General features: G+C 42.5%; 1 protein-coding gene across 2 annotated transcripts in view; it reads right to left on the reverse strand.

The window, feature by feature from the left end:
- Positions 1-238: 238 nt before the first annotated feature.
- Positions 239-20,480, reverse strand: part of EPAS1 (endothelial PAS domain protein 1) — a 112,094-nt gene continuing 91,852 nt past the window's right edge. For both annotated transcript variants that reach the window (XM_088524272.1, XM_088524274.1), the window contains exons 7-16: positions 14,253-14,359; positions 9,932-10,079; positions 8,991-9,199; positions 8,470-8,657; positions 7,553-7,663; positions 5,276-5,760; positions 4,149-4,272; positions 3,938-4,055; positions 3,202-3,405; positions 239-2,561 (exon numbers count right to left, since the gene is read on the reverse strand). In XM_088524272.1, coding sequence (XP_088380398.1) covers positions 2,410-2,561; positions 3,202-3,405; positions 3,938-4,055; positions 4,149-4,272; positions 5,276-5,760; positions 7,553-7,663; positions 8,470-8,657; positions 8,991-9,199; positions 9,932-10,079; positions 14,253-14,359 — 1,846 coding nt within the window. In that variant the 3' untranslated portion in view covers positions 239-2,409. The remainder of the gene's footprint in view (positions 2,562-3,201; positions 3,406-3,937; positions 4,056-4,148; positions 4,273-5,275; positions 5,761-7,552; positions 7,664-8,469; positions 8,658-8,990; positions 9,200-9,931; positions 10,080-14,252; positions 14,360-20,480) is intronic.

Raw genomic sequence — 20,480 nt, forward strand, 5'->3', positions numbered from 1 at the left:
AGGTCACTATCACACTGTCCAGGGAAGGCTGCATTCATCCCCTGCCAAAGCCTACAGCAAGGTTAGCAGAAAGTGCCTCGTCAAGGTGCTCCCAGCTGTCAACTACAGATACCTTGATTTGTTCTTTCAATCTTTAAAGATCAATGCAAACCTTTATTTTCTATAAATAATTTAATAAATACTTTGTTTTACAATGATACAACAAATGACAAATTCATAGCAAACGAGTCGCAAAGAATTTAGGATCAGTATACTTTAATAAGGTATCAGTGTCAAAATACATTTCCTTATCAAGTTAAAGTTCCCATACAGTTATAATATTGTCAATAAGAATTCAGCAATATAGATTATGAAATAATTATGATGAAAAGTATGATTAATATTAAGACATGGAATATTCTTTCAGAGTGTTTTAGTAAACTGTTAGGGTATAACATTTTAATGCTGAAACTACACAAATAAGAAACAGAAGAGCAGTATTCAAGTGTCATTAATCCTTGAAGCCTTTAAGTCCTTGCCACTGCAAACAGTTTGTCAAAGCTGGCTTGCCAATTTTCAACAGATTTTGATACTTACAATATATTTTTACACATAATTATAAGTTCACTTTAAGAGTAGCTTATTTTTGATAATAAACTTTTGAAAGATTTGCAGTAGGGGACTCTCATACTTTTTTATGCTATGTACCAATAGCAAAAGATCTTCAGGTTTTTTTTCCTTTTAATTTAAGAGTGCATAGTATATATGGTTAAGATTCACTTAACACAATGATCTCTGAAGTGCTCAATGAACTCAAGGCTCCTTTTCTGCAAGTGTCAGTGCATGATAAAAGCAATTTTAGAGAACAGGCTTCAGTGAAGTCTGCGAATAGCTTTGCTCCAAGAACTACTTTCTGGGCCACATTTTACCTTGTGTAAATTGTCACTGTTTCATTTTCTTCAATGCAGCTACAATGATTTATACCAGTGGAGGAAGGACGATGACATATTCCAGCAAATATCTAGGTTTGTACATATTTCAAAATCAGAACTACTCACCTACCTTTTATCATAAATTCATTATTTTTGCTGTTTTAAGTATTTTACAATTTACTCCTTCCCATCCTTTGAAAATATTCAAAACCTTTTTTTTAAAAAACATGTGTGTGATAATGGATGATAGTTGAAAAGGAGATCTGAAAATATCTGGCTGCCTTTTAAATGAATTTCAGCTATTGATTAATATAAGGCAAGTTAAATGATAGAGAACTGTCCGCCAGCTACTGATCTCACTACACAATCCTTAATTCTTTTCTTATCTACTTATAACTGAGTAGCCTAATACACTGGGAAATACTACTTTAAACTTTTAGTTTTAATGATTCAGTATGGTAGGTTATATTGCTAGCTAGCATATAAAATGTATAAAAGCTAACATTAATCAGGGGTGTTAGTACTGGCCGCTGGACAGGCTCTGGAAGTATCAGCAACACCATAACAAATACTACTAATTCTAGCAGAAATAGCTCTTAAAAAGTTGTGTCCTAGATATAGCAAAAGTACCAAGAGATGATTACCAATTGACCCAGAGAGAATTAAAAAAAAAAATCTGTTTTGTGTAAAAATAAAAATAACAAAAAAGAAGAAAACAAGAAAGCCCCATCACAAACCAAAAATACAGGTCTAAATCCTCCACTGGGGTAAATCTGTAGGACTCCCATGGCCATAGAGCGAAGCCAGGCTAAGTCAGTCGGCTGAGAATCTGGCTTGTTTCCGAGGGGAAAAAAAACTTACAATGTGCAACTTTCACAGATACCCACAAACATTGCAGTTCACCATTCACATTTCTTTCAACAAAGTGTATTAAAATAAGGGAAGGGGAAGAGTCAGAAGGCTTGCCTTTTTTTTTTTTTTTCTTTCAGTATGCTTTTCCAAAAGTTATTAGAGTTACAATATGATAAATGCTGGTAAATAGAAAGATTCAAAGGATTCTAATTTGGCAGATCCATGAAAAAAAACCTGTGGTTGGAGATCAAATTTGTTGCATTTATCTTTGGCAATAAAAAGAAGTTTTTGCAGTACTGCCGCCAAAGTATCACATGATGAGGCATTTATACCACAGCTTTTTATTAGCATCAAAATTGAAGAAAATTTTAGAGTATAAATTACAGGCAACAAGATAAGGGGACGGCAATCAAACTCTCTAAACAACACTTTAATTGCAACAGAGAAAATACAGTAGATGTATTTCTTTATATGAATAATAAAGTGAGTAACTTCAAAAGGCCACTATTTGGTAACGTAGACAGGTTCAATATCTAAGTAAAATCCTGTAAAAGTGTATTGGTATTAGAAATTGTCTACTTGCAAAAATATATTTAAAAACTGAAGCTGTTTGAACAGTATAGGCCGAGGCATCTTGCGGGATGGCTCAGGTGGCCTGGTCCAGCGCTCTGAGCAGCTCGCTGCCCTGCAGGAGCGTGGAGCTGCCCAGCACGGGCACGTTCACCTCGCAGTCGTATCTCGTCAGCTCAGGCAGCAGGTACGGCTCGAAGGAGGGCCCCAGCAGACGACTTGTCACACCTGAGAGAGAGGACCACAGTAAGTCATGGTGGCGAGCAAGGCCGGAGAGAGGGAGGCGCCTTGTTCCTCTCCTCCTCTTCTGCTTGCACCACTGAATTTCATTCTGTGTTTAGGTCACTGTGCCTCAAAGCACGTTGCTTTGAGTTTTGCACGTATTTTTGAGCTATGCACATATATTCTTTGCACGCAGCTGGAGTTTTCAGAGTGCCTTTAGCCACTACACACATCACACCAGCACGCTACTGCTTCTTGAAGGTTTTCATCTCCACCCCCATTTGAGGAAAACGATACCAGTTCAAACCAAGAAAGACAGAGTCAGCAAGGGAGTTTTCTAAACTGACACCAACTCTACCTGTATATGTCATACCCCCCGCCTTTTTTTTTATTTTTTGGAACATGCCTGCAAGCCACAAACCTCTGGTATCAATGCTGCACTTACTTAAGTTTACTAAACTCTAGACAATTCCATCAAAAGGCAAGAATACGCAAGAGAAACACTAGGCTTCTCAGGTAAAAAGGTATTAAGTTCAACTGTAAACAAAGGGCAAAAAAATCATTTCCCTCCATATCTGTCATGTGTAAACATTACAGTTTCAAACTAAGCAACAGATTTTCAAGTTTTGCATTTGATTGCTCTTACCTGACACTTTATGAGTTGGCTGGACAGCAAAGTCCTGATAATGGGGACTGTAAAACTGAGGGGGGAAAGTTCCTGCTTTCAGAGTCTCACCAGGACTGCCACAGCGGGGCTGCTGCTGCTGCTGCTGCTGCTGGAGTTGCTGCTGCTGCTGCTGCAGTTGGTTCATTGGTTGGCTCAGACCTCTTGAGTTACAAATAAACTCATCTTATTTAAAGAAGAAGAAGAAAGAAAACAGGTAAATTAAGCCTTCATTATTTACTGTAGATAAAAGTAATGAAAAGCCAAGTAATCATCTTCTTGAGGTACACCTAGCTGTGTGGCAAAGGAAGTCCAGGAGCAGTGCTAGCTCTGGAAGCAGCATTGCAACCAAGGTAAGTTTGCATAATGAAACACAGTGTTGTAGAGAGAAAGTATTGGTGCAGCTTTTCTAGCTCTCACATGTCCTCACCTTGCTTGGTTCAGTGCAAGGGAACCGTGTCTCCACTGAGCTGATCTCTGCTACCTCCAAAGCAACAGTGTGACCATGTATGAAACGATCCACTTGGCAATTATCACATGTACTTTGAACTGTTCAGCTCTTAGTCATAGAACCTCATCTTTCATTTTAGCTTATTGTAATTTTTTTCAGGGCTTGTTGACATTATCTCCCTCTTGAAGGAGTATTTGTTTCTATTCAAACTGACTTAAAATTTTGTTTCAGGATTGTACATTACAAAAACAATCTAGTTTGTCTTACCAGTAAGAACACTTGTGCTGAGAGACTTCTTTTCTGTAACCAAGGAACAATTTTCTCCTTTGAGAAACTTCATTCTCTTCCACATTAAATGAGATGGGTTAATGACAGATGGGTCTCCCTACAATTTGAAGAGCAGCAAAATGAATAATTACATTCATGATCTTCACGTGCCCAATGTTTTGAAGGAAGGGAAAGCTTTTCTTATAATTACCCCACTCAGCTGTTGCAACGCTTGTTCTTCATAATCCAGTTGTCGCTTCAGTTTCAGACTGTTGGTCAGAGCAAGTCTCGCTGGATTTATGTCTATACGTTGTTGCCCAAAAGCATCCAGTGGCCTGTGAAGAAAAGATCTCTGAGTGAACAAGCAGGCAAGCAGATCTAAAGCAGATCTAAACCGTCTTGTTCAGTTCCAAGTTCTTCTTTCATTTAAGGTGTCTTTGGGATGTAACAGTAGGTAGAACTCAAGCATTTGATCAAATATTCTTATTTCTTTTTGTCAGTTATTTTGCAAGCCTTGGAGACTTTTGGCTTTCCAGATCAAAGACTAATAAAAGTTTGGTATAAATTGCCTCTAGAAATCTCCAGACAGACATAAAAATGCTGTGGAACAGAGCCATGTAATTTATCAGTATAGGAATTTGAGAGCCATGCCTGTCCTCTTGTTTTGCATGCTAAGTCTGGACACACGTGTTGTTCAGGGACAAACCTTCTTTTTCCAAATGCAAATTTCAGACACTGGTTATTTGTGCCAACAACTAAAAAAAACCCAATGGAAATTTCAGGTAAACTGCACAGCTCCCTGTTTAAAAATGACCCGTGCTATTTTGTGCCATTCCTGAATGTTTTAAGTGTTGGTCACACTAAGAAGGACACTCTGCAGGCAGCCCAAGAGCTCTTTGAAAAGGGTAGGAAACTTGTAGGGCTGTAGCCCTTGATCTACAATTTCATCCAGTGCTGTCCACATGTGCGAGAAAGTGATCACGGGAAGGATGGCTGTAGGAAAAAGCACCTTTAAATCTTAGTTAAATAGCACTTGCATGTAGCAACAATAAATGTACGTGTCCTAGTCACTCTTCATCCCTCCCGCTCTCCTGGTTTGTGTTGTGCACAAATACATACAAGACAAGGTAAGCAGGGGTTTCAGCTTATTGGTGGCCTGTGCTCCCATCTGTAGGTTTTTCAAAACTTTCCTAAATTGCATACAGTAAAGCTGTTTTTGAAAATCCTGTAGTACTCCTTATGTCTATCAGAACAACTTATTCCATCTGACAGATAAGAATAATTTTTCAAGTTTATGACAAAAAAAACCCCACACAGTAACAACACAGAAATGCTTACCTTTTTTTATATAGGGGGATGTTGGGAGAATGTAATGGTGGCCCTGAGGGGGAACTTGATAAGCATCCTGAGTATTTATCCATGAGTCTCCATTTAGTAGGAACATATTCTATGGGGGGATCAGGTGGCCACTGCGTGTTTGGTCTTCCTCCCATTGAAGACAGGGGAGTGCTGGCTTGGTCATGGTACGGTGGCAGCGATGACCTGCTCACATTGTTGAAGAACACAGATGATAGAGACCCGTGACCAGGGTTAATGTTTTTATTTGATAGCTGTGGGCAATACTTGTCTGGGAGGTACTGACTCTGTGAAGCAGAAGCAAGGGGTTGGAAGATGGTACTCATGCTACTGAGACTCTGCTGGGTATTTTGTGCACTTTCAGGAAGGGGACGTTCTTCTTGGCAGATTGGGCTGAGCTGGAAATCTTCTCCATCCATAGGAATGTAAGGCGCCAAGGTTTCAAGGTCCAGTTCATTGAAATCAGTCTGCACAAAAATAAATGAAGTCCATAAAGAAGGGTTAATAATAATTATGGCAGCTAGCGTTACGTGAAATGCTAGTAGAGATGAGGCTGAAGAATCATCACATGCTGAATTTACTGAAATGAAACCGCTCTGCTCCTAAATTTACTCAGATGAAACTGGCCTGCTCCTATCTAAAAATATACCCTATTTCTGTGAATGGCATATATATTCATTGTATCATAATCAGTAAAGGACAAACAGAGGAAAAACCCTGCCAGCCTCCCAGATAAGCACTGCTTGCTAGAGCAGCTTGAACGCGGCCTGTCACATCAGCGTGACGTGAACTAGATTGTGGATTTCCTTGAGCTTTCATGAGCTTGTCTGCCAAGACTCCACAACTTGCAGCATATAGCTTAACCCCAGGCTTTATCTTGGTGATAGAAAACAAAGCTTTCTCCCTGTGTAGCTACATGAAAATGTGCATCTAAAATGTAAAAAGGTTTTAACAGTGTAGTGGGAAATATACTAATGTACCTGCATCTTATTGTTATCTGCTCTCTGTCATTATTCTTACTAATTTCTTTCAGAGCTAAACAGACAGGGAAATTCATGCTGGCCCATCATATGGTTCACACGAGGGGCATTACTTACTTTAACACTCCCCCTGCAAAAATACCTGCTCATTTAATGTGACACACCTAAGCAAGCAGAGGCTGAACTTGACAGAAATCAAGTTTGCAGGTGTCAGGTCTTGCACTGATTTTGATCTTGAGACGTATTTCCCCCTCATCCCACTTTTGCCCGTACTTTTTACTGTTTTTTTTTCTTTTTCTTTTTTTCTTTTTTTTTTTTTTAGTGATCAAACTTATGTCCAAACTTACACTGGAATGTCTTCAGGACATGGACTACAGTCTACCTTCCTGAAGTCCATGAAGAACCTCCATAAAGTCCGTGAAGAAAGATTAATAATAATTATCCCAGCATCTTACTAAGCTTGCAAGTCACACTGGCAAACCGAGGCAGCGCATTGGGACTCCAGACTTCCTCCCCAGACTTTCCATAGGACTAATGGAAGGAAAGGGGTGTCTAAGGTCTGACTGCCATCCATCAGTGCCTGTTCCTCTCTCTTGATGGTTTAAAAAATATAAACACTTAATGAAGGCAGTTCAGTTGAGTATCTGAAGTTAGGTGTGCTGAGCCAGGCCTACCTATTTTATCTTGTACCTCACTTGAGGTACTGTTGTAACAGTGGACGATAAAGAGTTAATAATAGATGGAATGTCTATACTTCTACCCCAGTTAGAGTGTAAGAAGATGGAGACTGCAGGATGTCACTTCATATGCAAGAAATTTGTCTGACCCACAAAGGAGCAAATCCTCCAAAAGATAAGAAGAGTATGTCCAAACCTGCAGTTCTCATTTTGCAGTTACAGGCGACATGGGCACAAGGGGCATTTCTTTCTCATTTTTATTTTTTGCAGGACTTTTAGTTTATTTATATTTTTCTTTAGAAAGGATGTTTACTAGCTAGCCATGAGGTGAGATTTTAAAAAATGCTGCTTATATTCCTTCTGTAGCCCACAGAAGCTTCCACACTCTGAAGGCTGTTGGCTTGCTTGTTTTTTCTTAGAGGTTTCGCCAGTGACACCCAGGCTCAGAAATTCAGATGTAAGATTTTAGAAGCCTGTTTTTTTTGTTACTGTTATGTCTCAAAGTCCCCATGTGCAAATGCAGCTTGCATGTTATATCACTGTACCTGTACATACAGCATGTGTCTCTACTACCGGCTAGGGTGAGTTTATTAGTTCCTTACCTGGGAGTTGCATTGATTTTTTGATTCTGTGTCCATGGCAAAGAGTTTTTCAATCACCTCAATCTTAAGATCTTCATCCACAGAACTGTAGTAATCCCCCGGGCTGCTTGGCTACACAGAAATAAAAATCTTTTACAAGCAGCAAGACAACCACTTATGACTTTTAGTATCATGTAATTTATACTGTGTTCCTCAGTAACAGATCTTTACTATGTAAAACAGCTGGGAGGACTGTGTATACAGGATCCTCACAACCTAGGAGCGTGTGGTTCAATCTATCACATCTAATGCAGGAACCTAGCTGTCTTGCTAAGTTAAATACCTCTGGCAACTTGAACCAGCAGCACGACACTACACTATTAAATATTTTTGTCAAGCAGGAGACACACTTAGTACTGCCCTGATGTTCTCATTAAAACTGGACATTAAATAGTAAAGGGCTGCTAGGAGTGTGTTCCAGCTCTCGAGGGCAATGCCCTGGAAGTCAGCGCGCTAATTCTTGCAGTGGGGAACTCCATGGACCTGCTCTCAAGAGCTGGAAAACTTCCTGGACTAAAACTATAGGTTCTAGTTAACAAACAGAGGATGGGTCTGGGGGGCGGGTTGTGCTTTGTGACCACACTATTTGAGATCAGCATTTTATTTAAGGCCAACTCCCTGAAAGACAGGAGTGGCTTTTGCTACTAATCATTGTCATAATTATTGAGGTACAGCTGGGGGAAAGTAAGGATTGCAGTGTAAAGGCAGGCACATGGCTCCCATGGGATAATTTTGCTGTTGATGTTTAAGGTCTATGCAGTGCAGCAGGCATACAGGTGCCCTGGCCCTTTGCATAAGCACTGAGACAAGATTGCTGACGTGGAAATGAGAGCTACCTACACACTATAAGTTAGAGTTCTTTAAAAAGCTCTCCTTACCGTGGAGCAGCTACTGTTGCTGCTTGCACTGGGCGTGCTGCTGCCGGGTGCCATCTGCGGCATCGTGAACGCCGGAATCGTCAGCGTTTCCCCTTGTGCAGGGTGGCTCTTCCCGTCCGCCGGCCACGGCTTGTTGGGCGTCACAACAACGCTCGTGAAGGCAGGGGTGTCTTCAAACTTCTGTGTCCCTGCATGGAGGTTTAACAATGTTAATAGCTGCTTTTAGCTTGACGATCGAGGGCTGTGTTATGATATAATTGCAGCTATTCATTAAAAATAAACCCTGCTCCTAGCTGCCAGGACAGTGAGTTGGCACAGACCTAGCGTATGCTGTTTAGTCAGCAAGAAAGCCAGATTCTGCTCTCATTCACAGAAATTTTCCACTGGTGAGAGTGTGTGGGCTTCTATGGCCACTACTGCTGATTTATACGCACAGCAAACAGACCTGGCCTATTAGGTTGCTAAATGTAGGCTCCTCTGTGGTTCTTTGTCTCACAAAAAGTATTTATAGAAATACTAACCAAAATCCAGGGAAATAATGGCATCGCCGGGTGTTGGTGCCAGCTGAGCAAGTTCTTCTGGTTCTTCCTTTAGTTTAGTAAACAAGAAGTCGCTCTTCTCAGCCACGGGGATGCCGTTCTCATAGGAGGTGTTCATCGTCATCAGGTGAGGTTTAAAGAGAGACTCCGTTTGGTCCATAGAGAACACAACATCATTCTTCTCAATTTCACTAACAAGAAAACAGGTTTTAGGCATTTTGCACTCTAAAAAAAAGAGATGTGGATAACATAGGTAATAAACTCTTTAAAGATCAGGCCTTTTAAACTGTTTTGGCCTCTCTCACTTGCATGCCAGACTCTTGACAGGCCAGGCACAGGTCCAGCGTTGCTGAGCACCACAATCTCAAATGACGCAGAGAATGTGGTCAGGATTTCTGTGGGAATACTCGGGGCTTTGTTGTTCTGGTTTTTAAAGGGATGTAGCTGAGGCTAGAGCGACCCAGACTATCGCTCAATTAAATATTTCCTATTTTGGCCTCTTCTGTCTCCAAAAATACTAAAGCTTTGCCAAACGGACTATCCTGTGGTGCTAATTTTTAGGAGGAAGGCAGCTCTTCCTTGCAACACAAGCTACAATAACTGCTTGATTTTATCTCCCTGTCACAGCATTAGGAAAGCAAAATGTATGATATTATACAACAGAATCTTCAGTGCAGACGTTATCCTTGGTTCTGCTAGCAGAGCACGGACTATAGAAGGAGAAAGCCAGACTGCAGAGGATTTCAACAGCTTGCACGCGAATGGGCATGCCACATTTTTAATCAATGCCTAACGCTGGTAAACAGGACAGAACAAACATGACTGAACCGATCTCGAGCACCACCGCTGAGTAAATAAGTGAACCCTTCGGCAACGCTCCCGCGCGGCGCTCCCGGGGCACGGGCCGCCCGCGCCGCCCTCACCTCAGCACGTAGTTGACGCAGACGATGCACTGGGGCTGCAGGTTGCGCGTGTTGTAAATGACGGTCCCTTGCGTCTCCAGCCACACGTAGCCGCCGTGCTTGGCCAGCAGTCGGTACTGGCCCGTCACCACTTGGCCCTTGGTGCACACTGAGAAACAGGGGCAGGGAGACACTGAGAACGGAGCAGCACAAGCCGTGTGGGAGAGCAAGGAGCGCTTGTGTCAAATAAAAAACTGCTCGCAAGCGTTAAAGCCTTATCAACCCCTTCCTTCGTGCTTTGGAGTTAACAGCTGGGAGATCCACACTACGAATAAAGTGAGGGTGTCACTAGCACAACATGGGTCTTTCTTATGATGCTGAAGAAATAACATCAATCTTTAAAATGTAACAAAGTCGAGAAGGATAAATGATAGTAAAGAAAACAAGGAGTAAAAAAATCCATAAGAAAAACAAATAAATAATGCTAATATAACTCCAAGTATTTTTGAACTTGCCTGTGCATCTTAATAAATAGACAATAAATGCCACATTTCATCTAAATGTTTGAAAGGTGACACTCTCCCAAAGAAGTATTTTAGAATATTTGAAGAGAAAGTGACTTCAGTATGGAGTTCTGCACTTGTGGAATGCAAAGTTTTATGATGTTGTGCCTCTTTTTAGCCATTCCTTAAAAGCAAGTAATATTGTCATGCAATTTATAGTTGTCAATTGGGGAAAAATAACATTGATCAACAGTGATATGATTAGGGCTGAATCATGCAACCGCTATTAACTAAATAACCAACATCTCCTAAGAATTGTGCTTGCAAGCAGAAGCTGTCACAGAGAGTGGGAACCGCCACAACTAACCCCTGAACACTTTGGCAATCCTTCCTTTCAAGAAACTTTTGTATGTGAAAACAGTATGTCACCAAACTAAGGCACTGAAGCAACGTGATTTGACTCAGCAAGACTAGGACTTGATTCCTGGTATAGAAACATTCCTTACGAATGTGGCCAGTAACGGGGGCTATTTCATTTAACACGCGGTTTTCCTGCATAGCCAGCACACAAATGCACAGCCCAGGCCTGGGAACCGAAGATAATTGTTACTGTGCTTATATTCCTATAGCTGAAGTTTGTTGGTTTGTTTTCTTCCTGAGTATTTAATCATCCGGCATTTAATTTATTTAGACAAAGCAGAACATTACCTTTATTGATTAAATACTTCTGGTGGAACAAAATCAAAAGGCTTTCATTTCAAAGTGTTTCAGTGACTGGACTGTTCTGCTCTGCTTGTGAAACATAATTACACTGCTTCCTAATCACCAGCTCATCAATAAGAGTCATAGTGTAGGCGCCTGTTACATTACAAAGAAGCTTTTTACTGCTTTAATCTTTTTTATTATTATTTTTCAAAGCATGTCATGTTCTGATATAACAAAGTACAGCAGAATCCCTCCTTGGAGCAATCTTGCAAATTACTAATACACTTGTAAATGCTGACTTTGTTACCACCTCTGCCTGCAAGTCTCGGGCTTCAGAATGAGCTTCTCACTCTCCTTTGCAATACACACTACCCCCATCTTGGTAAAATTAGGAACTGCCCCGTGAAATATGCTCAGATTATATTCCTTATATACGGATGAGAAAAAGAGGAGGCAGGGGTGTCTTTAACTTTCTAATCGCTGAGAAACCCTTGAAAAATATGAATCATTTGGCAGACCTGTCGAACTTCTGCTCTGCTCTTCCAAATGACGCGGCCCAGATGGTCACATCCCGCTCCCCGCTCAAGTCAAAAGCAAAATTCCCAGTGGCTTTAATGGGAACAAGACCAGACCGTAAATGGAAGCAGTTATAGACTATTAATTGCTGAACTGGAAAATGTAGCTCTGCAGTCAATCTTTGATGTAATAAGACAAAGATTTTCATCTTGCTTGCACAACTTGTGAAAAAATGGGTATGCTAAATAGTGTCAAATAAATTCAAATCTTCCATTTGATGAAGACTAATTAAGTCTTTCATCCTGTATATGCAGCTATGCTTCCAGCCAAGAACATAAACACCATTACGGCTTTTTTAATGCCGCGTTGTTATTTTATCTCAAAGAAAAATAATCGCAGTCTAGTAAAACTGCAATAAGCATGACTTGCTAGTAAACAGGAGGGAAGGAGACGGAGTGAATGGTGCTGCTATCTAAAAGACTCATGTGAGGCTTCTCTCCCTGTCTCTCTCTTCAAACTTCTGCTTCCTCCCTCTATTTCCTATGCATCTTTACAGCACGAAGGGGTTGGCAGTGTCAGAATTGATGGCTATGCTGTTGTGTGAACGTATAGTCTATGCGCAGCATGCGCTTAATAAAAAAAACATTGTTTAAAAAACAAAGCGTGGTGAATATGAATTCCGTGTTTGCGCTTGTATCTTGGCTGGCGTTTCTTTACCTGAGCTATGAGAGGGCCATTTCTGGGTATAAGCGAGCGTGGCCCAGGACACCCAGCAGCCCGCCTGGTTCCTCTGGGTGCTGGACTGCGTGTCCTTGATGCCGGCCTGCAGCGGGAAGCCGAGGGGCTGCTGGCCAGAGGGCCCCGGGTGCTTGTGCAGGGGCAGCTCGCTACCCCCGCTGCCTTGGTGCCCCCAGGGAGCTGGCAGGGAGCCTGGCTCTCCGTGAGGGCAGAGGGCGCGTGTCTCTCTCGATGACAAAAAGGGTCCCTTTGCTGGCGATGGAAGCTCATGGTCCTGCTGTGGGCAGCAGCATTCATCCCCCATGCGGATCCTCTCTTACTAGAGGTACCATGGAATCACCCATTATAGCTTGACCCTAAATATTTATTCTATTAAATATTTATTTATTGCACTTTGAGGAGCCACGTGCAATTCTGCGGGTATAACTGACCCCTTCAGACCTTTCTTTGCTGCTTCAAGGTCAGGCCTCATGCCTAACAGCACATGCTGGCGGGACACAGCCCAAGGCAGGAGCCCCAAATGGCATCAAATGCAACTTGTGCTCTGCTTGAGGTGAACCTACTTGTCAAAGGGAGGAACAACCTCCGTCCCAACCGGTCGAGACTGTTGCTGGAACCTATCCCAAATTCTTTGCAGGGTCAAGTCCTGACTCAGTGGTCCTATCTAGTGCATTGCCACCACGGAGGCTCCCTCCTGTTACCCAAGAGGTTGCCAATGCTCCTGTCAGTCCCCCCTCGCACTGCCCCTTTCTTACAAATGTAACTCAGCAGCCACACAGCAGCCCCACTCATTACTCACGACGACTCCCCAAAACCCAGTGTAGGATGTGCACACCCCACCTATGAATATCGCTAGTTACCTTCTTGCTGTTAGAAACAAAAATAGATTTCCTAAGAAACAATTTTAACAAACAGATTCCCAGACAACTTTCCACAAGTATGGTATATTTTTTTTAACGGCTCTGGAAACAGCATGATTCATACCAACACTGTTCTACAGCATAAACTTTAATCTTTGCCAAATATTCTTTCAAATAACATTTCAACTCTAAGCTGTGCTGTATCCTTGCCGCTATAGCTAATACATATTCCCTTGTTGCTGTCAGGCAGTTATTTTTTGCTGCCACTTTTCTCTGAAAAGTACAGAAATATTTTTTATAAGTATATTTTGGGGGACTGATTCCCTACAGACATGATGTAAGTCATGGCCCTTTTTGCTGAGGCAGAGACCAAGATCATAGTTATTGTAAGTTTTTTTTTTTTTTTTTAACTTATGGGCTTCAGCCTGGCAACAAGAAAGACAGAAAGAACGACTAAAACCAGCAGAAACAGCCCTTGTTCTGGTTCTTTCCCAACAAATCTCCCACGCACTAGTTCAGTGGTTGTAACAGAGGTGGAAAACATCATTCGTACATTAGTGCACCTGTACTGTCTCCAAACAAACAGCCACCTTTAAGGACAGAAACTTAAGATGTGCCTCAAAATTATTTGTTATATGAGAGAGGGGAAGTGCAAACGCGTGGCCTGCTGAAGAGAGGGAGCAGACAGACAGGCTAGCGTGGCCTAACGCAAGTTTGTCCAGTTTTATATTATCTGTGTGCTAGGCCTTGGAGAGGCAGAGATTCTCTTAAGAGTAGCTGTCACTCAAATTCAAAGCGCGGCAAAATCAAACCCTGTGGAAATATCAGCAGCCAGTTTCGGCCCGGCACACCCAGTAGCGCATAAGCTTCTTGCAAATGGTAATCGTGCCCTCAGAGCATAGAGGCACATGAAAACCAGCCCCACGCACACGGTGCGTTTATGTTTTCCACTGCGCGTGGAGGAACCGGGAAGCTGTGCTTTTAGCCCAAACTGTGAAGAAAAATAAGAATATGACTTACAGTTCTGATGACTTTTGGTCATATTCTCTGAGTCCAAGGCATGGTAGAACTCATATGCTGAGCGGCCCAGTAGCTCCTCTGGATGATAACCAATCAATTCCGTTATTCTTGGTTAAGAGAAAAACAAACATTTTAAGTTCATGTCGCCCTGGCCTTCTGCGTACACGTGAAGAGCAGCTATTAGTGCCAGTCCTTAGACTCACAGAACCAAAACCACGCTAGCCAAAATTCCAAACTTCCAAACACATAAGGAGCTATCAAGGATGTGTAATCTTATTCCAAAGTGTTTCCATGTTCGGAACATACTGCCTTTACTGCTATTACTACTTAAATCAAAATTCCTGGGGTAGTTACTCTATGTACTATACTCTATGTATGTACCACATGTACTGTAGATTTTCCCAGTCTTATTGTACAGCAGCTCATATAGAAAATCACAACTGGAAAAACATTGTTTACAGAGTGATTTTCTCAAAATGACATTTCTCAAAAATGTCTACTGCATACAGAAACCACACTACCACCTTTGGGAATAAAACGCATGCAAAAAATAGAGGGTGACACCATCAGATTTTTAAATGTGTATATATATGTGTTTATTTTATAAATATATAAAAGCATTAGCTGACTATGAGTACTGCATTTAATGAAATAAAAGTGCAAGGTGAGAAATTACTGTTGGTGAAAAAAAATCCACTCTTCTACTTAGTGTTTCTCAATTATATTAGAACTTTAGCCCATGGATTAGGTTACTTGGGTGAGTAATCCACAAACTAAGTAGGATTTTATAAAAAGAAAGCCAAGAGCTCCAGAACTAGGCTGTTTTCAGAGCCTTTGTGAGTACTCAGGCCAGGCAGGATTTCTCACAAGTTCCTGAATAAATAAAAAGAGCTCATCGAAATGTGTAGACAATTTTCTCTTAGTGAGGGAGTAGAGGAAAAGGGTTTGGTTTTTCTAAATTAAATCTGAAATACTGTCGCACACAACTTATACAGGAAATAGGGTTAGTAACAAAACACAATCCTCTATAAGCTGTGAAAAGCAAAGATGCTGGAAAAATAGGGAAACATCACTGTTTTTCAAGTGAACCACAATGCTCTTCCATGCTTTTTTTCCCTAGTTTCTAAACTGCAATAATAACTTGCAAATTTGCAGAGAACAGCAGCAAAAACAGCTACAAACTGACTGCTAAGTTGTCATAAACCCTGAAAAGCTGGGACAGTGGGAAGGGAGCGCCCCGTCTCGGCACATCACCGCTCCGTGCCAGGCCCGCGGCGTGCCGGGTGCTCTGCCCCATAACCAGCCCCTCGGGGATGGGGTCATCTGCCCCGTGACTTCTCCTCAGCAGTGGCATTACTGCTCCGCCTGCGTTTAAGGCACCATCCTCAGTTTAAGGCACCATCCTCAGTTGAAGGCACCATCCTCAGCCGGGTGTGCTCCCGTGGAGGACCGTGTTGGCCCAATGCTCTAGACAAAAGCAGGTCTTTACAAGCCAGACGGGTAAATACTGTAAAACAAACAAAAGGAGAGCATGGCAGGCATCTCCTTGATCGCCCTCGAGCAAGGAAGACAAATCAGATGGAGCTATTTTGTATATGGTTTGAAAGCCAAGGTGTTGAGTCAGCTTTTCCCTTGCCTCCACAGAACTGTACAGCGCCTACCCGCAGGACACCTTGGTTGTGTCAGGCTGAAAAGGACTCCCTGTCCTGATTTCCATGGAGTGAGCCTGCGTTTGTAATGGCTTAGTTAAGCAAACACCGTAGTTGATTTTATTGGGCTTCTCCATTGCTGGCCATCCATTTTCCAGATAATGAGTCCGACACACCAGGAAAGAAGAACAGGCTAAAACTCTTCCTTTCCGAGGGTCTGAGTATTTACAGCACTGACTCTCCTAATCACAAATAACTGTTTGCACATGTACAAATAATGAGTCTTAGAACTTGCTATGAGTTAGCCCAACAAAGGCCAAATTCCTGAACAGGGTTTCCAAAAATGCTGAGATTGCTCTTGCCATTTTGTCTTCTTTCACTGACAAATTTCTGAGCTTTTAAATTGCCCCCAAGTCAAACACAGAACTTTTATCCGAAACTACAATTGCTTTTTCTTCTTAATAAAAGCGTACATTCTCACAATGAGCTGCTCAAAAGAACTGGAGCATCAGGAGAAAACGCCAAATACAGAAGGAGTGTTACTAAAATTGAGGATCCCGGCACGCGGTTGCTGCTGCTTTTCGTGCAGCCAGCTGGGACACGCTGATGTAACCGGCCACAGACTTTTGCCAGGACCAGTGTAAACATACAGTCTTCAAAAACAAATACTATGGCCCTCTGGCTAGGTAATGGCATAGAATCACAAAACCAAGTGGGTTTGGAGTTCAGCAGGGGAAGTTTTTATAATTCAGGAAGGTCAGGATGAAATCCTAATCCAGTCACTTGGAGGTTGCAGTCAACTGGGGCTGGGAGGGGACAGAAGAGAAGGGAAAACAAAGCAGCAACAAAAGCAGCAGCATCCATGTAGATCCAAAACTCTACCACTGTCTTGACTGGGTGTCTGCAATGGAACTGAGATTGCAAGAAATAAAATGTGTGTTACAGCAGGCCTAGGGTCTCTCAACACTTAGCATATAGGAACTGCAATCTCTGTGCCAAGCTTTTTATTCTAATCCTGAAATGCCCTTCTCACGTTACTCCTCGCTGATCTGCTCATAACTATAAAATTACTCTTCCTGTCATGCCCCGGCACAGAACTTGTGGAATGATCCTGCTGTGAGGATGTCAAATTACATTAGATCTAACGTAATGTCAGATTAAAGTTGGCAAGAGATAGGTTGATGTCCCCACGCTATAAACAATTACCAAGTATAAAAAGCAAACATAAAAATAAGATACCAGAATGTCTCTCAATCTACACAATACTGAAAAATCATAAACCCATGCTGGGAAACAGGGAAATACCAGTCATGATTAATCGTTTTACAAGAGCTACTTTAAAAAAATAAATAAATCAGCAAAATTGCCTCTATACCCTTGTTATCTATTCTGTTAATCTGCTACCACTACCGGGCTTCATTACATTTCCCTTCAAACACTCTTGGAAATAAAGCGATGGGGGTTGGGGTTTTTTGGTTTGGTTTTTAGTAACTCAAGGGGGTTTGAAGAATTATATCATGTTTCTTTCCGCTGCTCCGAAACACTAAGACCGGCCGCAAACATTTCCTCGATATATTTTCAAATCCTGCAGTTTCTGCGGGAGCTCTCCGGGAGCTCTTAGCGGTGCCGTTTGGTCCTGCTGGAAGCGGCAGATCTCGCACTCCTGCATCCCTCCTGGTCCTCCTCGCGCGGGAGCTGCTCATGGCTGCGTCGGGCGCCCGGGGCTCTCCGGGACCGGCCCAGAGCGGCCAAGGCCGCGGCGCGGAGGCTAAAGAGCCGCTGCACCGAGTTCCCTGGAGAGCCGCCTGGGCCTGGCCGCCGAGGCGCCTCCTCCAAGCCGCCGGCTTCCCGCGCCGAAGGGACACGCGGAGCACGGAGCGCGTAGGGAAAGGCACCGCTCGGCGCCAGGAAGGGCCGCGGAGAGGCCCGGGAGCCGTGGGGGTCGCGACGCGCGAGCGCAGGACACGGGACGCGGGGGAGAAAGTTGCCCTTCGTGCGAGCTGTCCCAGCAAACTGCGCCGTGGTTTTGGATGGCCGTCCCGCCGTGCAAGGCTTTGCGCTGCCTTTGCATTTATTAAAAAAAAAAACCCAAGTTGGTGCTAATTAGAATAATAGTAATTTTAGCTGAAGGAGTCAGGTGGGTTGAGAGGCTGTTTGTTTTCCTGCTAACCGCCCTCCTCTAAAAACACAAATACCTTTGGGAGAATCTTAATTTTGTCAAACTGGCACTTCGCTAAATTTGTCACCATGATGTAACTGTGGTCAAAATCTCAGAAAACACATTAAAGAGAAGGGCAGCAGCCCTCGAGTGCAGACCTGTCCCGGCTACCACTATTTAAGTGCTCTGGGCACCACACTTCAGTTTTTCTTAACTGTACCCATTTTTAAGAGTAATTGACACTTGCTGGGATGTGGAGCAAAGGCAAAGTCAGTGTTTAAGGAAGCTGCTGGAGAAAAAAAAAATATCTGAGGAAGGTGATGGAGAAACAAATCACCCGAGTCCTATTTCTGGATTTGTATGACTTCTGCTCATTTTATTTCTCTGAGACATGGCAAAGCACAGATGAAGCTCACTGCTTCAAAGACTACATAAGAAAATACTTTCTTTTTTTTTTTTTAAATTGGGCTTTAGGAAGCTTTTCTGTCTCTTTACAGGAATACAAAGCTTTTTTAGGCCATACAATTTCTTGAGTTAAAATAGGATCTTAAGAAATAACAGGAATGAGAAGTTAGGCTCTTTGTGAAAGGCTACTGTAATGTTTACTGCTCATAAAAAATAACCAGGTATATACCCTTATGGCCTTATATGGACTGTGCGTGTGGGGGTGTGGAGCTCTAGACAAAGTCTTTCTTTATTCAAACCCTTACCAAGTTATTGAAGTTAAATTGGTCTTGACAGGAACAAACAACAAAAATTTATACTTTTAAAGCAGAATGAGTTAAAAAAATAAACCAAACACCTATTTTCTCTGGGGAAAAGCTGGGTAAACACTCTGCCAGCCTGCTAGAGTGAGCTGCACGTTGTTGTGGCAATGCTGCTTGCTGAGTACCCAAAGCTACTGCTGAGAGGGAGCCTCACATAATCCCAAAAGGCAGTAAAAAGTGGAGTCACATTCATGGCTTCTCCCAGACTAAACCAGGCCAAAGATGTGCAAAAATCAGAGACCCCTGGACACTGGTGGACACTGGTGGACATCTCTTGAATCGCCATCCCCTCACCCATCATTCCCTCTCTTCCTCATCTCCTCCATTAAAAAATTCCAGTGGAGAAAAAGCAAAAAGTGCTTTAACTAATTGGGTTTCTTGTAAACCAGAAACACACAATTCTGCAGCTCAGTCACCCCCTCGCAGCAACGGAGGGCTGGAATAAGCCCTGACTCGGGTTATTGAATTGTAGCTGTGAGCGGCATTTCTGCATTACAGCTAAAATAATCCTTCCTTTAAACCACTTAGCCAAGATAAGCAGAGCAAGGGAATGTGTCTAACTAGCTCTCCATTAATGGCTGGAACAGGCATTTAACAGAACAGCAACTTGAACTGTGGACCTTATTTTTAATTCTTATCTCAAAAACTTTTCTTCCTAAGTCCATTTCCATGCTAAATCTGTTTTAAGAATACCAGCATTATTTCACCTCATTTCACTCAGGGGAGTCATAGGTCCACACATATAAATCATTTATGGAGGGCAAAGCATGCAGGCTGGTGCATTACACATTTGAAATGAGGGAAGGGGAAATTCTTCGCTGCAGAAAGGCAAGAGGGCTCTGAAAAGGCCCAGCGATCTGACGGGCACATGCTGCTTTTCCTCCCCTTTTTCCTCAGTCTTCCTTCAGACCGCATTCCCACTCAGCTATCCCTTTCATACAACTCGTCTGCGGGCACCAAATTTGCTCAGCACACGCGAGCGTTTCGCACATTTCCGTGTTTTCCGACGCGGCTCCTGTTGGCCAGGGTCAGCGTCCGGCCAGGCAGGCGCGGGGAGCTGCACGGCCCTGCGGCCGCTGCCTCCCCCAGCACTTCAGCATCATCTCAACAAACCACGGATGACACAGCTAAAACTATCTAGCAAAACACGCACTGTTTTTTTTTTTTTGCCTGATTTTTAAGGGACGGTGCCGAAATTCCCTCCAGGTTAAATCACCCGGAGGAAGCTGCGGTATTACGCTGCCATATGAAGAGTTTTCCCTGTAAATCAGCTCCCACTGCTTACAACAGGAATTTGTTCTTTTTAAAACAAGCGTATGCATCTCTAAGGGAAACGTATGGCTCTCCCTAATCCTCATTTATAACTGTTTATAAAGCCTGACAGAGACCTACCAGGGCAGTAACATACTGAACCCCCCTCTTGCTCTATTCTAGCCTGTCACTAAGTTTCTGGTAATTAGGAAGCAATTTGCTTTTTATAATGAGTCACTACTACATTATTGGATTTTTACCCCAATAGCAAAACCCTATTGATATCTCAACACTTGAAACTTACAATATTTAAAAAGAAAATGTGACTTTATTTTTGGTAGCTGCATCAAAATACATACCGTGAGCCAAAATTTTCAGAATTTACATCTGATATAGATTTTTC

Source organism: Tinamus guttatus, unplaced genomic scaffold (genome assembly GCF_059628265.1).
Source record: "Tinamus guttatus ecotype Peru unplaced genomic scaffold, ASM5962826v1 Tinamus_guttatus_pri_ptg000208l, whole genome shotgun sequence".
Classification (NCBI taxonomy): Eukaryota; Metazoa; Chordata; class Aves; order Tinamiformes; family Tinamidae; genus Tinamus; species Tinamus guttatus.